The 16,540-nt window shown below is 43.5% G+C and overlaps 1 protein-coding gene across 1 annotated transcript in view; it reads right to left on the bottom strand.

The window, feature by feature from the left end:
- Positions 1–1,886: 1,886 nt before the first annotated feature.
- LOC106610020 (FH2 domain-containing protein 1) overlaps positions 1,887–16,540 on the bottom strand; it is a 60,333-nt gene continuing 45,679 nt past the window's right edge. The window contains exons 7-12 of the mRNA XM_014209122.3: positions 14,602–14,672; positions 14,200–14,307; positions 11,877–11,947; positions 9,006–9,123; positions 8,490–8,654; positions 1,887–8,212 (exon numbers count right to left, since the gene is read on the bottom strand). Of these exons, the coding sequence (XP_014064597.3) occupies positions 5,918–8,212; positions 8,490–8,654; positions 9,006–9,123; positions 11,877–11,947; positions 14,200–14,307; positions 14,602–14,672 (2,828 nt within the window). The 3' untranslated portion in view covers positions 1,887–5,917. The remainder of the gene's footprint in view (positions 8,213–8,489; positions 8,655–9,005; positions 9,124–11,876; positions 11,948–14,199; positions 14,308–14,601; positions 14,673–16,540) is intronic.

Consider the following 16,540-nt stretch of genomic DNA (forward strand, 5'->3'; position numbering starts at 1 on the left):
ACAAGTTGTAGAAACATCTCAAGGATAATCAATGGAAACAGGATGCACCTGAGCTCAATTTCAAGTCTCATAGCAAAGCGTCGGAATACTTATGTAAATAAGGTATTTTTTGTATTTTATTTGTAATAAATTTGCAAACATTTCTAAAAACCTGTTTTCTCTTTGTCGTTATGGGGTATTGTGTGTAGCTTGATGATGAAAATGTTTTATTTAATCCATTTGAGAATAAGGCTGTAACATAACCAAATGTATAGTCTACAGGTACAAAGGTGACTTTAGATAAGGTACATGGTACAACACTTCCACTCACTGGTGGCCCAAAGAAATTAACTAAAAAGCCACGTCCACACTAAGCCACGCCTCCAATATAATTTCACAGTGTGCCTTGCCTGTGAATTCGTTCATTTTCAGTCCTGTGGTCTTCACCAAGTGAGTTCCTAGGCTAATGTTATCATAAAAATGTAATTAATTATTTATGACAAGAAATTACATATCTCATAAGGCCTTATTTTGCGGCCTAGTTTTACCCTAATACAGTCGCCTTAGCTCATGGTTTGCAGGCCACATCAGGCCTGCAAGTAGGGTTACAAAATTCTGGTAACAGATTTCCTGCTTATTCCCTCCTGTTTCCAAGAATCTTCCAATCGGGATTCCTGGGAAAACTGGTAATTTTGGGAAAGTTACCAGAATTTTGCAACCCTACCTGCAAGTCACATTATGCTGGCTTGGAAAGTGCTGTATAATTCCTATCAGAATCCAGCCAAAGTTAGGATATCCAACAATTTTTATTCACCCGCAACCTGCATTCAGAATGAGAACATTATGAGGAGACTACCTAAACCATTGAAACTGGAACAACCATTTCAGTAAAGGGTGCAAAAAATGCAACTGATTGCATTAGTTTTGAAAAAAATGTTATGTATCTTTGTGTAGCATAAATACTCGATCAATCTACATTAAAGATAAATCACAGATACTCAAAACAATGACAAAATCAACCTGCATTAGAGCATGCTGGGAAATATTTTTATTATAATGATTATAGTACAAATTTGTCTTAGGGTACGAACACAGTGACAAAGCCATTAGTTCCTTTTATGCGGCAAAAATACATCATTATACCTTGAGGGTACACAAAATACAGTACATTTGTATTAAAAAAAACAACAGAAAAATAGCCTCACATTAGAGTGGGATGTTTGTATATTTTATATTCAAAATATAGGGTACAAAAATGTACCATTATACAAGGTTATCTGCACATGTACCCTACATTGTGTATTTGGATATTTTTTTACCCCAGGGAACAATTTGTACCCTATCCGTACCCTTATATCATTTTTTTTTAGCTTTTTTTGCTGCTTTTCCATAATAGTTTTTTACAAAAATCTATAAGGTTTTACCACTGATATGTTACAGAGCTGTGAATTCAGGCGTTAATACACTACTTAAAGGGATAGTTCTCCCAAAACGTTGGCCAACATTTTCATGTCGTAAAGACCAGGGACGCAATTAGCAGGACGCAATGTTTTGGAACGTTCAGATAGCCTATTTCTATGTAGAACAAACATGCCTCTCTAACATGTAGAATAAGGAATCACGTATTCATGGCATTTCTATCTGCAACATTCGAGAATGTTTGGCAGCTGGCCATGTTCCACGTCATGATTGGTTACTCTCCCTTTAATTAACAAAACAGATGAGAGAAAGGGGGTTAAATGTCTAGCACACTGTAGTGCAGCCCTCGGTATGTCTGCTTAGAACAGCCCCTTGTAGAATGCATACAAAAAACAATATGATCCATGCATAGTTTCAGATTCACAACAATGTCCATTCCTGACGGAAAAAGGCTGAGAAGGAGAGAAAAAAGCTTCACGGCTTCAAAGTGACACAGCATCAGGTGATTTTATTGATTTTGTTTCACATCATAACTTTAAAACATTATCAGTGCTGTAGAATAACATTATAATATTCAGCCCTGTGTAGTCTAGTGATTACAGTCATTTTCTCCAGGTAGAAGTTTGAGTTTATTAACATCGAAGACAGTGACTTGGAGAAGAAGGCAGCAAAGCAGAACCAAGGCAATTAAGTGGAGCAGCTATATAGAGTGGTGGGAACTCTAGCTAAGATATGCGTAGTCTGATCCCCATAAAGAATCACATTAAAACAGTAAAAAACACCAAGTCTGGTTCCGGATCTGTTTGTGCTGTCAGGCCATGACAACAATCATATTGTTGGCTATAAAGCACAAACAGATCTGGGATCAGGCTAGAAAACATTCCTCCTTGCTTTCAGTTCCAACACACAAGCACCATCACGTAGGTCCATCACCTAGGAATGCATGCCAATAGCTCACACTGTGATTTAAGGTCAACATTTGAAGGTGAACATGAACTGTAGCCTACTGTCGATGAAGTCACTGTATTGTGTGCGTGCAACTTCTTGAGTTGGCTTGAAAAACCACCAACATCAAATCAATCAAAGGGAAAATCTTAATCGCCACCATTCGGTTTGGGTTGGGCAACATTGGACAAATGTTTCAACACCGTTTTGGGTTGCCAGGCGCCTGCTCTGTCATGATTAGGAGTCGGGCCTAAGTTTAGAAAGGCTAAGGCTATTAGTCAGACGGACCACTTCTAGTGTTCAGTCTCACAGCGTCCTGACTGAGCTGCTGGACCGGGATGTCATGGTTACCATCCCATAACAAGGAAGTGGCGACAGAGTGGTGGGTGGATGCAAGGGTAGACATTTCGTATTGAAGTCCCACCGTATTTAGTGGCTCTGACGCAAGACCACCCATTGTCGACATGCCCCTCTTAAAATTAGCCCAGCAGCAGGAGGCATTGTGCGATAAGATGTGGGAGGCCGCTCTTGTAAAGGGCCATCCTTGTAAATGACTGGACATTGTGTTAAGTCTGGTGGACAAGAGATCTGTCATACAGTTTGACTGTGACTGTAGATGGGAAAAGAGAGGGAGAGAGGAGCATTGTGCGCCCTATGGGCCCTGGTCAAAAGTAGTGCACTATATAGGGAATAGGGTGCCATTTGAGACGCGCCCATCTGGGCTGACGTATGGCCTCTGGGTCTTTTGTGACATTCACTGCCTCACTTCATTTGCATTGCAGAGAGCAGGGAGATACACATATCATGGCCTACTGCAGGGATGTGGCCTGTAGGGTCGATTTAAAATGGGCTCTCTTAAGCTTACTCTGAGAGTTGCAGACAGAAATGGTACAACAATCACAACAGCAGCAAGGTAGCGTCTTACAAAGCTCATACCCTGAATTAAGACACTAACACAGTCTTCAAACTGTCAAAGCTAATTAGCAGCATTCAAACATTTTCAGTAGTGGGTTTTCAACGTTACAGACAGAAATGGTACAACAACTGTATAGATATGCTTTTTGAGATATCCTCAGACTTAGAGTACAGTAGCTTTACATTGTTGATTCAAGACAAGTTGAATTGAGTGCCTCAATATATGATCTGTGAACAACGATGATGTTCATTGTGGGAATTTCAAGAAAGGAAAAAGTCTGGTTAACCACTTCCTCTTGTCAACAGAATCCTTTCACCTTCACTATTTCCAAGCCTCCATATACAGTTTGCTACGTGTAAACATATTGCGAGCTCTACGTATAATCAAAAATAGTATGTCTTTACACTATGTACACAGAGTGGATGGCTAATCGGCTAAGCCCGTGATTTGTAGTATCCAGTCTAATAGCTATTTTGGTAGGTGCAATGGAACGTAGGGAGGATTTCTACTCTTATTTACAATTTAAGAGACACTGATTATGGGACGGCAACATCAAGCTTCAAGTTAATGCAATCTAGTTGTTGTTGTTTATGTCAATGTCACAATGCTGTTTGAAAGGCAACTGGTGTGACAAGCAGGCATGGTTCCAGATCTGTTTGTGCTGGCTTGCCAATAACCATAGGACTCAGCAAGACAGCACAAACTGATCTGGGACCAGTCTAGTGAGGAGCAATTGCAGGGCTGAAGAATCTACAGTATTACTTTGATCACGACCGGTGGCGGTCAAGGAACACAATTACACAATGTCAAGTAGTACAAAAATCAGGAGATGACAACATTCACAGTAGAAAAGTCAAGGATTACAAAGACGATTATTGTGACAAAACGCAGAGACAAACAACACCATGTTGGGTGTTACTTCAGTCTGTAGAGCTACATGTTCAATGTTGTTTTTCATAGCGTTAGTGTTGGTCTAGCTATAGCATGAAGCCGGAAAAAAATTTCTACTCCATGCTAGAATGGAGACGTTTTTTCGAGAACATTTAGAAACATTGATTGTTATTGATACATACATACAAATGTCAAAAGTACCACAAGTACATGAAAATACATTGCATGACAAAGTACACCCTTGGCATGTACTGTATTCTAAGAGGTAAAGGTAAAACTTTACAGTGGAATCATACCAAATAACTAACTAGAGTATCATAAACAGAGGATAATGACTCAATAACTTTCTGTACTTGCAATAGTAATGATTCAGTACACAACCTGATTCAATCAAACACTGACAACCAGGTTTCCAAAACAAGTGAAAAACAAAATTAGAATTCAAATATAGTTCAGTTTCCTAATGTTTGACTGCACATATCATTTTGTCCAAGACAATGCAGCACATCAACAATAATGTATATTTAACTTACAGTAACCCCGGAAACCCGGTTCGATTGAATAGGGCCTATGGGCATTTCTTCTATGGCCTTTTATTTTTGACTTTTTTAATATATACTATTTCTGCAATGTCAAGTATAACCGAGGTATAACTTCAGTGGAGCGGGAAAGGAACTCAGTGGCCAACTGCTGAGGAGTACAATGACACTGAGCCAGGGCCATATTCATTAGTGCAAACAGAAAACGAAAACCGTTGTTTCTTTGTTTCTTATTCCGTCCCCCCGTTTGGTTTCTAGTGAATAAGACCTTGAATAGTTATTTTCACTATTGTCCCGCCCATAGTATCTGAGAGGACACTGATTGGACCAGCTCTTTTTGCCAATTCCAAATTAACCCTATCGGATCAGACTCAGACTAAATCAGTAAAGTGAAAAACAAAGCAATATTCAGTGTGGACTCCAGTCTACTGTATAGTACGGCTGTGCAAAGGAAAGTAGAGAACCACAGAAATCAAAGTCACAATCACAACAGCAGCAAGGCAGCGTCTTACAAAGCTCATACCCTGAATGAAGACACTAACACAGTCCCCAAATTGTCAAAGCTAATTAGCAGCATTCTAACCTGTTCAGTGGTGGGTTTTCAGTAACACTTCGTTTTACAGTCACTGTTTACCAGGTAGTTACCTAGAAAGTACTTGTTAAAATGGTAATTATCTAATAATTGCATAGTAATCACATGAGATTCATTAACACACGTGTCTCTATGTACCATTTGGTAACAGTAAATTACCAATAGTGTTGAATTCTTTGAGGTGAGTACCAGAAAATATCCATTGTTACTACCACATAGTTTTTAAGTAAATACCATGTAAACACCATCTTAAAATGGGTTGTAAAAAAAGCATAATAATTCTTCTTCTATTTTGACATGTTATTATACCTTATTACATATAGTTTAAGACCACAAAGCAGGCAAAGGAGGAAAAAAGGGGGATTTTGCCATTTGTCAGTTCTGTCTCCCTGTGAAGAATGCTCAAAAACAAACGGGGGCTCATGAAGAAATAATCTTATACAGTGCATTATATATTTTTGCAGTTCATACAATACGTGTTGACGGAGCCCTGCATAATGACTTCATATGGATGAGGTGGTATGTCTTAGAGTAGCAAATGAAAGAGGACACAAAATGTTAGTCTACTGTATGTGGGTAAAACCATAGTACATTTCTTCCTCTCTTGCTCCAATCAAGTTCCACCATATTTGATTTCTACTTCCAGGTGGGCTTGATGGTCTTACATGACGTAGTAGATTGGACAGATTTTTCAGAGAAGCTGCTGCTCTTGCGTGAGCGCTCGCGGGTGGGCGGCGATGGGGGGGTGTCGCTACGCTGGGTGCTCGCCCGGCTTGATGCCCTGACGCTCTGCACCTTCTGCAGACCACCCCCTTGGGCCTTCTCCTTCTCCTCCCCCCGGGGTGAATGCTGCCCTCCTTTGGCAGGAGGTGTGGTTGTGGCAGCGGCTGGAGACCGAGCGGGTGCTTGACTCTGGGAGCTGCTCCGGGACAGGAGAGAGGGGCTCCTGGAGGGGGTCGGGGGGTTGGAGAGGGTTGGAGCGAGTTCCTTCTTGGTGGTCCGAGAGGAGGAGGCCACAGTGTTGCGTGCCCAGCCAGGCAGGGTGGCTGATGGGGTTTTGGAGCTGTGAGTAGGTGTCTCGGGAGCGCTAGCCTCAGAGGGTGTCCTAACCTGACCTTGGGCCTGAGCAGCCAGGGCTCTCATGGTGGAGCGGCACATCTTCTCCTCTGGTGGTGGCTTGGGCAGGTTCCTCAGCGGCTTGGCGCTGGGCTTGCGGAAGGAGGGTTTTCGCGGGTTGAGGTCACGTGCCCAGCCAGAGAGGCCAACATTCCCCTGGGATTTGGTCTCCTCTGGGGGCAAGCTGGAGTGGCGGGCGGGCCTACCGGTTTTCTCACCCCGCTCCCTGGCTGGGGTGCTCTTGTCGATGAGCGGCTGCCTGGCACCATCATGGCCCCCAGCGGGTCTCTCCACCCGCCTTGCGTTTCTGCCAGTCCGGCTGAGCTTGGTGATGGGCACCACCTTCCGCATGCCCTGGTTCTCAGTGGTGGTCAACATCCTGACGCCGCAACCTACTTTGCTGTTTTTGGAAACTTTTGACACATTCTTGGTCTTGGCGTGTGTTGGTTTAGGGCTATATGTCTGTACAGCTTTCTCGTCCACCTGCCTAGCCTCCGCCGTGTCCCAGCTATCTGTGTCCCCCTCTTCCATGGTGACGAGTGAGCCAACGGATGGGGCACGTTTGTCTGTGGACTTTGATGCCGACAGCTCATTTGTGGAGGCAGAGACGGACTGATCGGTTTTGGATGCGGAATCAAAGTTGGAGTTGGAGGATAGTGAGCTGGGGTCTCGAAGGTTCCCCTGGATGTTGTTCCAGTCAGTGTTTTTTACATAGGGGACCAATCCTTCCCTCATTAGAAGCGAGCTTTCGATCTCAGAGTAGTCAAGCGCTACGGAGCAGTCCGTTTCTGTGCAGTCTAAGATGTAGAACACCGGTTTCTTATTGGATACGGAGGGGTCAAGAGGGAGGGGCATATTGCAGGTGGTTGAGGAGACGGTGCTGCTGTCCTCCTTGTCCTCCTTCTGAAGCGAGCCCACCACAAACTGAGAGGACGGCATTTTACCTTCCCATGCCACGGGCTCTGCTCCTCTTTCCAAACTCTTTGGACAAGGAGGAGGGGTATCCAAAATGAGTGTCTTTGGAGACTCCTTCTCCATTTCTAAGTCCGTTACCACCACGTCTTTGTGGTCAACAAAGTGCATGTGATTTGTGTTATTGTTCGGACTGGGGAGGTCAAACTGTTGAATTCCCGGGACTAGCGTGTGCCTCTCCACGCTGACGTTCATTTGTGCCGTGACGCTCACTCCGGGGTTGGGCGTCTTCTGAAATATGTTACGGTTCTGACATGAGCGAGGCAGATAGCTCCCCTCGGACACGGTCGTGTAGTTGTTATTATTGTTATACGGTTCCTCGTTGGCATTAAAGCCTGTGGAAGAGTACATGGCCAAGGGGCTGATGGGCTCTGTCTCAGCCCGGGGTGACGTGGCCAGCACCTGCTGCCCATTCTCCAGCTTGTGTTTGTCATCCTGGGACACAAGCCAGGGGGCGGTTCTCCGATGGAGGGTGCGGCCGGTGCGCGGCAGGCTGTTGAACTTGTTGGCATAGTCTGCTGGTAGTGCCGCGCCACTGCCGAACAGCTCCAGGTAGTCGTGAAGCTCGCGGTCGGCCATGGCGACCACGGTGTGGCGGTGGCGACGGGCGCTGGCTGAACGACCCAGGGGGCTGTGGGGGCTGGCGGGACGCTGCTGGAGGAAGTCCAGGAGGCCCTCCTTGGTGAGCATATCCACGTCATTCTCACTGCTGCTGCGGCCGAAGCCGCCATTACCGGCGCCGGCAGCCTGCTGCTGGTCGGCATTCCAGGCAAAGCGCTTCTCCTCCAGCTCTCTGAGACGCCGCTGCCTGGCCGCCTCCTTATGCTCCCGCTCCAGGTTATCCTGACAGAGACAGCGAAAGGACGGGCTAATAAATAACAGTGTACAGTGCCTTCGGAAAGTATTCAGACCCCTTGACTTTTTCCACATTTTGTTATATGTTTACATACACCTACAGCAGTATGTCCTTTTGAAGAGTTTATTAGTTTTGTTACTTCAGGAAATACAGTGCAGGTTAATGGGAGTGTGCATTTGTAGGTTAAATAGAGAATGTGAGTTACATTACTTATCTGAAACTACATAGTAGAGACTTAAAAGATTTGAATTGAAAACACCTCACCTTGACAGCCTTTTTGAACTTGAGACAGAAGTCCTGGAAGATGCGGAAGCACTCATCCAGCATGAAGGTGTCCTTGTCTTCACAGAAGAAGTCAATAAGCGCATTACCCTCCTTCCGCAGGTCCAGCCTACACCTCTTCAGGTCCTGGAGTGTCCTTGTGGAGCACTGTTGGGGATTGCAGACAATGGATGACAGACACAGATTAGATATAAAAGAATTATAACATATTATTACCATCAAAATATACCAAAAACAGGGGGCTTGGTGATACCGTATATCAGGGATGTAGGATATTGGCCCATATTGGCCAATATTTTGTTATGCTTATAGGGTGTTCTTCCAATTGAGACCATAATGGTAAGTTATCTGATATACATTTCTTTGTTACAGTCACCCTAAGATCCGCTTTTGTACCACAACTGGCTAAGGATGCCTTCACTGTGTGCCGCCCTCATGCACCGTAATCAGCATTCACTGAGCAGAATTCCCAAATTAGATTCTGACTGAATGTGCCACCTGCAGGAAGGGGTCCAGCTGCTCCAGGAGCTCTGGGTCACTCTGGACCTTCTCCTCCAGGGATCTGGTCCTGACGTAGAGAGACGAGAACTCCAACTCAATGTTTTCCACTGATATTCTGCGGGGATATGCAAATCATCCAAATGCTGTTAAAATACATTGTGTAGCTCAGTTAGTAGAGCGTGGTGCTCGCAACATCAGGGTTGTGTGTTGGATTCCTGCTGGGACCACACATAAAATAGATGAAAGTGTATTTTAAATGGTGTATATATATATAAAAATAAATAAATAAATAAATAATAATAACACAGAAATGCCTTGGCTTGTATCAATCAGTGGTATTGATGGTGCTTTAGAAATTGCTATGTTGTTGGGAACACTGGTTCACTGTGGCAGAAATGGACCATGTTACACTGTATGGCACTTAAATTCAAAGACTTATCTACAGTGCATTCGATAAAGGTGAAGGCACGACAGTTAGAGAGGCTGGAAGTAAGGATGATGTGTTAGCATATCCACAGCGGAGCATTATCTGTTGGCACACCAGGAGAGAGAGAGAGCTGAACTGTATCATGCAGAGATCACCTTGTAAAAGATCTTGACAGCCACAGTGAAGATAATGCATCCTAAACAGTGCAGTATACTGCCAGCGCCATTTGAAATTCAACTCAAGGCTGTAGTAGGGATCTGTGATTTCATTCAATGCTGCTGTTATTCTAGCCAATTACCAACTTCTTCATTTGATTGCATTTAAACTATGAGTATGTATTGTACCATATATTTTTTTCTATGTCATTAAATCTGCAGTCTGCGATTCATAAAACAACAAAGTGGGCACCTCGCCACTTGGTAAACAGCTGAGGTATGCGACTGGAGAAATGTAACCAGACTTAAAGCTGCAGTCTTATTAAAGCAGCGGTCTGCAGTTCAGAAAACTACAAACAGGACACCCCACCACCTGTTTAGGTAAACAACTAAGGGATGGGGGGGCTGCAGAAATGTTACCAGACTGCAGGTTTAAGCACAAATCATCCTCCAGTAGTAGTCATATAAAGGCAACATATACAGATAGGGTTAATGGAGGGAAATAATTGTGCTAATGCTCTCAAAGAGCCGTGGCTGAAGCAAGAACCTATAGGCTACACATAGCATTCCAGGAACTGAGTTAGTGATATTGATTGTGAAAAGAGCCCAATAAAAGTCCTTATACAGTATAGGGCATTCATAGATAACAGGTGTGAAATTGACTGGGCGTCTTCTAGGTGAACTAGTTCTAAAACTCCTGTCAAAGGAAAGCAGTGCAAATGCTGCGTTCTTGACGTCAGAGTGTTTTGAAACAAAACATATAAACTCTGAGCATTAAGTTGTATGTATTCACGTGCTTTGAAGTCATTGAAAATGCCAATTGGCTAACGGCTAACTAGGTATGTCAACCATAAACTACAGTTATTATGGTCACAAACAAATTACAGAGTTCAAAAACGGTATAAATAAACTCAGCAAAAAAAGAAATGCCCTTTTTTCAGGACCCTGTCTTTCAAAGATAATTCGTAAAAATCCAAATAACTTCACAGACCTTCATTGTAAAGGGTTTAAACACTGTTTCCCATGCTTGTTCAATGAACCATAAACAATTAATGAAAATGCACCTGTGGAACAGTTATTAAGACACTAACAGCTTACAGACGGTAGGAAATTAAGGTCACAGTTATGAAAACTTAGGACACTAAAGAGGCCTTTCTACTGACTCTGAAAAACACCAAAAGAAAGATGCCCAGGGTCCCTGCTCATCTGTGTGAACGTGCCTTAGGCATGCTGCAAGGAAGCATGAGGACTGCAGATGTGGCCAGGGCAATATGTTGTAATGTCCGTACTGTGAGAAGTCTAAGACAGCGCTACAGGGAGACGGACAGCTGATCGTCCTCGCAGTGGCAGACCACGTGTAACACCTGCACAGGATCGGTACATCCGAACATCACACCTGCGGGACAGGTACAGGATGGCAACAACAACTGCCCGAGTTACACCAGGAGAGAGAGGGGCTGGACTGAGGGCTTGTAGGCTTGTTGTAAGGCAGGTCCTCACCAGACATCACCGGCAACAACGTCGCCTGTGGGCACAAACCCACCGTCGCTGGACCAGACAGGACTGGCAAAAAGTGCTCTTAACTGACGAGTCATGGTTTTGTCTCACCAGGGGTGATGGTCGGATTTGCGTTTATCTTTGAAGGAATGAGCGTTGCACTGAGGCCTGTACTCTGGAGCGGGATCGATTTGGAGGTGGAGGGTCTGTCATGGTCTGGGGGTGGTGTGTCACAGCATCATCGGACTGAGCTTGTTGTCATTGCAGGCAATCTCAACGCTGTGCGTTACAGGGAAGACATCCTCCTCCCTCATGTGGTACCCTTCCTGCAGGCTCATCCTGATATGGCCCTCCAGCATGACAATGCCACCAGCCATACTGCTCGTTCTGTGAGTGATTTCCTGCAAGACAGGAATGTCAGTGTTCTGCCATGGCCAGCGAAAGGCCCGGATCTCAATCCCATTGAGCACCTCTGGGACCTGTTGGATCGGAGGGGGAGGGCTAGGGCCATTAAGTTTGCTGAAAATAAACGCAGTTTACAGTGAGAGGACGTTTCTTTTTTTGCTGAGTTTAGATTGATTTTGATAATGTATTGTTGTTGCATTTAACTGCTGAAAATGCTGTCTTCTAAGTAATTTCCTGAATAGGTGACGTCGTAGTTGCGGCACATATTTGACACCTGAGTGTCCTACTTTACGGAAATTATTAGTTGGAGGACTGTTCAAACGGATTTTTCCCAGTTTGCAAGTTTCTGACGTCATGAAGACCGCATAATGAAGGACTATTTACCTGGAAGCGCTCTGGATGTCCTGAAGTTTCTCAGGGAACTTCAGCAGCTTCTCGTCCTTCTTCTGTGCCTCCTGAGTAGATTGAAAATGAATTATAATTATCCTTGAATAATGCTTTATTATGTACACCCATATCCCGCTTGTAATTGGCTTCCCTGTAGCTCAGTTGGTAGAGCATGGTGTTTGCAACGCCAGGGTTGTGGGTTCGATTCCCATGGGGGGGCCAGTACAGAAAAAAAATGTATGAAATGTATGCATTCACTACTGTAAGTTGCTCTGGATAAGAGCGTCTGCTAAATGACGTAAATGTAATTTCCAATCTGAAAGTTTGAAAAAAGCTTAAATACATAAGGATGGTGGAATTCAACACCTTAACATCTGCCATCCTGCAATATTCAACATTTCTCTCATTTAGTCTCTGTTTACTCAAACATCAATGTCATGGAATATTTACGACTTGCCTAGTTAAATAAAGGTTAAATATTTGTCAATCTGTTTTTCTAAATGATTTCAATCTCAGTTGGTAGACTCCACATTAGCATTCCAAAATACTTCAATACACTCTCACGGCTGTAATACGCTGACTGCGCAAGCGGCAGGACCTAAATAAAATAGCCACTTTTCACTAAGTTCAGACTACATAAAAGGGCAACTATGTGTGATTATACAGATATACTAATCACAATACATCACATTGTTCACCTGCATAATTTAAACCTAACACTCATTTGCATGAGACAAAGTCCATTTGATCACTAGTTATTGCTCTAGTATCCCTATGGTGCCACTGGTGCCAATGACATCTATATTGCCACCAATTCGTCTGGTGCAACCATCTAAGGTTGCAGTGACTTTATATTCATATAAGATCTACATGACACATTTCATGGCCCCATGTCCATCGGTTCAGTTCTTATAGCCTGTCACGACTTCCGCCGAAGTTGGTCCCTCTTCTTGTTCGGGCGGCGTTCGGCGGTCGAGGTCACCGGCTTTCTAGTCACCACCGATCCATGTTTCATTTTCGATTTGTTTTGTCTTCATTGTACACACCTGGTTTCCATTCCATAATCATTATTCCCTATTTAACCCTCTGGTTTCCCCTTGGTTTTTGTGCGTGTTTGTTATTGTCATGCTGTCTCGCTTTGTGATCTGGATTATTGTCTCCTTCATGGAATATAGATTTTTTTTTGTAAAGTTACGATTATTACTCATCTCTGTGTCCTGCGCCTGACTCCGCCTTACCCACATCACCTAGACCTTTGACATAGCCCTGGTGTGATATGGTGCAATCTAGTGGTGTACCATGGCCGACTTTGAATGCAGCACCTTATAATTCTAAAATTCATTAGAGGCTAATTCATGGAGTCTATATACCAAATCTTGAGTCAATCTGACTTAAACTTGTTGCTGCATTCAAAAATGGCTCCACTGTACCTATAGGTGAACTATAGCAAATAGGATAATGCTAAAAGTACTTTTAAAAATAACATATAGTATTTGTAGCATTAGCATATGTGCTAACATGCATCTATAGGTACGAAGGTCTCGAAAGCCATTAAAGACTGATGTAATGAGTATAAATACAAAATCTGAAGTGATTCTGACATTTTTCATGAGGATAAGGTGAATGCAGATGATTTTGAGCATTAGCGTTACACATGCAAAGAATGAGTTGTTAAAATAATAGTTTCCTTGTTTTTTGAAATATCAGTACCAAATTCAGTATGGTTTATTTTAGGGATGGCCATGATGGCGATGATAAGTTTCAAGTTGATAAGCCACTGTGGAGTCGATTTACATTGTTTTAAATGGACAAGGGAAATCAGATTTTTGATTTGTCAATAACTTAGCCATGTTTTGGCCAATCCCTTAGCTTTTCAACTAAGTTAAGAGATGTACAATAGGCCTACATTCCACATTTGGTCGTACATTCAGCAAATTCTAGCATATTAGTGTATGTGCTAATATGCACCTACTGGTGCATCTTTGAATGCATCAACGTAGGGACTATTATTATCCTCTAGTGTGTCTGTCTCCTCCAGTGTGTCTGTCTCCTCCAGTGTGTGTGTGTGTGTGTGTGTGTTTTACAGGAGGCTGCTGAGGGGAGGACGGCTAAAATAATGGCTGGAATGGAGTGCATGGAATAGAATGGAAACCATGTTTATCATGTTTGATGAGTTCGATACTGTTTCATTTATTCCGTTCCAGCCATTACTGTGAGCTCGTCCTACCCAATTAAGGTGCCATCAATATCCTGTGGTGTGTGTGCAAGTCCGTGTGTCTCCTTCAGTCTGTCTCCTCCCGTCTCTCTCGGTCAGACTCACCAAAGCCACAAAATGCAGCAGGTTCATGCCAGGTTTGTTGGCCTTGGTGTTGGCCAGCGAGAGGAGCGATGACAGCTTGAAGCCCACGGCGTTGCCCGCGTAGCCGCCCTGCGGGACAGGGAGGAGGAGTAACGAGCAGTGTCATAGTGGAGACATAAAAGCCATTATCCCACCTTAGCCATCGTCATATCAGACAGATGAGGAGAGAGGGAGAGAGGAGAGATGGGGGGGGAAAGAACGAGACAGATGTCACAGATTGATGGAGAGAGAGAGAGAGAGAGAGAGAGACCGACTGAGTGAGTGATTGAGGAGAGAGAGAAAGAGAGGAAGAGAGAGTGAGGATAGATAAATAGAAAAGGGTGGGGTGGGGGGGAGTGAGAGATAATGGCATCGTTTATTTACAGCGTTCATGATGTTTCCAGCCTGCAGGACCAGGTGGAGGATGGCGTGTAGTTCCTCACAAGTCATCAGCTCTACAGAGAGAGAGGGGTCAATACAAACCCATAGCACACAGAGCATTCAGCAGCAACCTCCATCAGATCTGGGTTTCAAATACTTCAAAAATCGATTCAAATACTTTACCTGTGCCTAGTTGAGCTTGCCTGGCTTAATAAACTAATAGAAAAGTTCCAAAACTGCAAACCCCGCCCATCTGGCACTCCAGGCAGACTCAAGCAAACGCTCAAAGTATTAGGAAATTATTTTCAAGTATTTCAACCCAGGTCTTCTCCCTATCAAACACCATCTCTGTTTGGAATTAACTTCCACCATACACTTCCACTACAACTCAAGCTAGCTTTCAACTGAGGTATACAACTGTATAGAGATGTCATAGTTCTAGCATGACTGTAGGCCTATTGATATTTCAAATACTGTACAATACAGCTAGCTACTCATTAGGAGTAATGTCGGCCCACACCAAGAGTCTGGTTTCACTAGTAATCACAATCAAGAAGTAGATTGTCTGTGACTTGACCTTTGTTTAAATAGCGAATGGACAACAGCGTAACAAAATGCATCATATATGTACATGCACATCCTAGATCAAAAGCTATTCATGATGAGATGGAGTAAACACAAAAAACACCCACAAAATAACGACGGCTCATACCAACTTTTCCAACGTTGCATCAATGTGCAGAGCTGTGATCGAGTGGATAACACTCCCGACACATGTCACATAAGGCTCTGCACTGGAGATCAGGGCTCAATCCCTTCTACCTGTGTTGTAAAGCCCCAAATTCACTGAGAGGTGAAACTCTGTGTCAAGCCGTTTTATGAATCATTCAAAAACCCTGTGTCATGCCCTAAAAGGCCTCACAATACAAATTGTACAGCAGCCTGCACTCTCAAGACATGTTTAGCTTACTAAATGTATCAGGGCAAATCATTTGCTAAATTGGTGCTGCTCTTTAGGCACTACCAAGCTCATTTGAATGTATTAGCTACAGTAGTTGCATACCAATAAATCATGCATAGGCCCACTGTACTGCAATAAATGTCAACAACTTGCATATTTCAGAGCCCAAATTAGAAAAACAAGTTGACTGTGGATCATATGATTGGTTTCAGACGCAGAGCTTAATGGGCACCCTACAGCACACCGCGGCCATCCACTGGTTTCAACTGTTTGTCAGCACAGTCTGTTTTGTCCTTTGCAATCATTAACCATTAACCAAATGAGGTTTACTATCCCTACCCCTGAAAAAATCTCCAGGTGCATCCATCCATTTCTCTATATATCTGTAAATACAGTATGTATCTCAGTATCTTTCTATCTCTGTATCTCTGTATTTACATGTCTGTTCATTGCATGAACCCACATTTATGTCATTAACCTGAAAACCTCCTCTGCATGAACCAGGGTTTGGGATCAAAATGATTATTCAGTCGATTAGTTCTGAACAGAACCATTGTCACGCCCTGGCCATAGAGAGGGTTTTATTCTCTATTTTGGTTAGGCCAGGGTGTGACTAGGGTGGGCATTCTATGTTCCTTTTTCTATGTTCTTTATTTTCTATGTTTTGGCCGGCTATGGTTCTCAATCAGGGACAGCTGTCTATCGTTGTCTCTGATTGGGAACCATACCTAGGTAGCCCTTTTTCCCTCCTTGGGTTGTGGGAAGTTTACTTTGTTTAGGGCACATAGCCTTTAGCTTCACGGTATGTTGGATAGTGTTTATTGTTTTGTTCGGCGTCTTTTCTAATAAAAATAATATGTACGCTCACCACGCTGCACCTTGGTCGTCTCCTTCCAACCGACGTGACAACCATTATATACACTGCTCAAAAAAATAAAGGGAACACTTAAACAACACAATGTAACTCCAAGTCAATCACAC

Source organism: Salmo salar, chromosome 08 (genome assembly GCF_965601325.2).
Source record: "Salmo salar chromosome 08, fSalSal1, whole genome shotgun sequence".
NCBI classification, from domain to species: domain Eukaryota; kingdom Metazoa; phylum Chordata; class Actinopteri; order Salmoniformes; family Salmonidae; genus Salmo; species Salmo salar.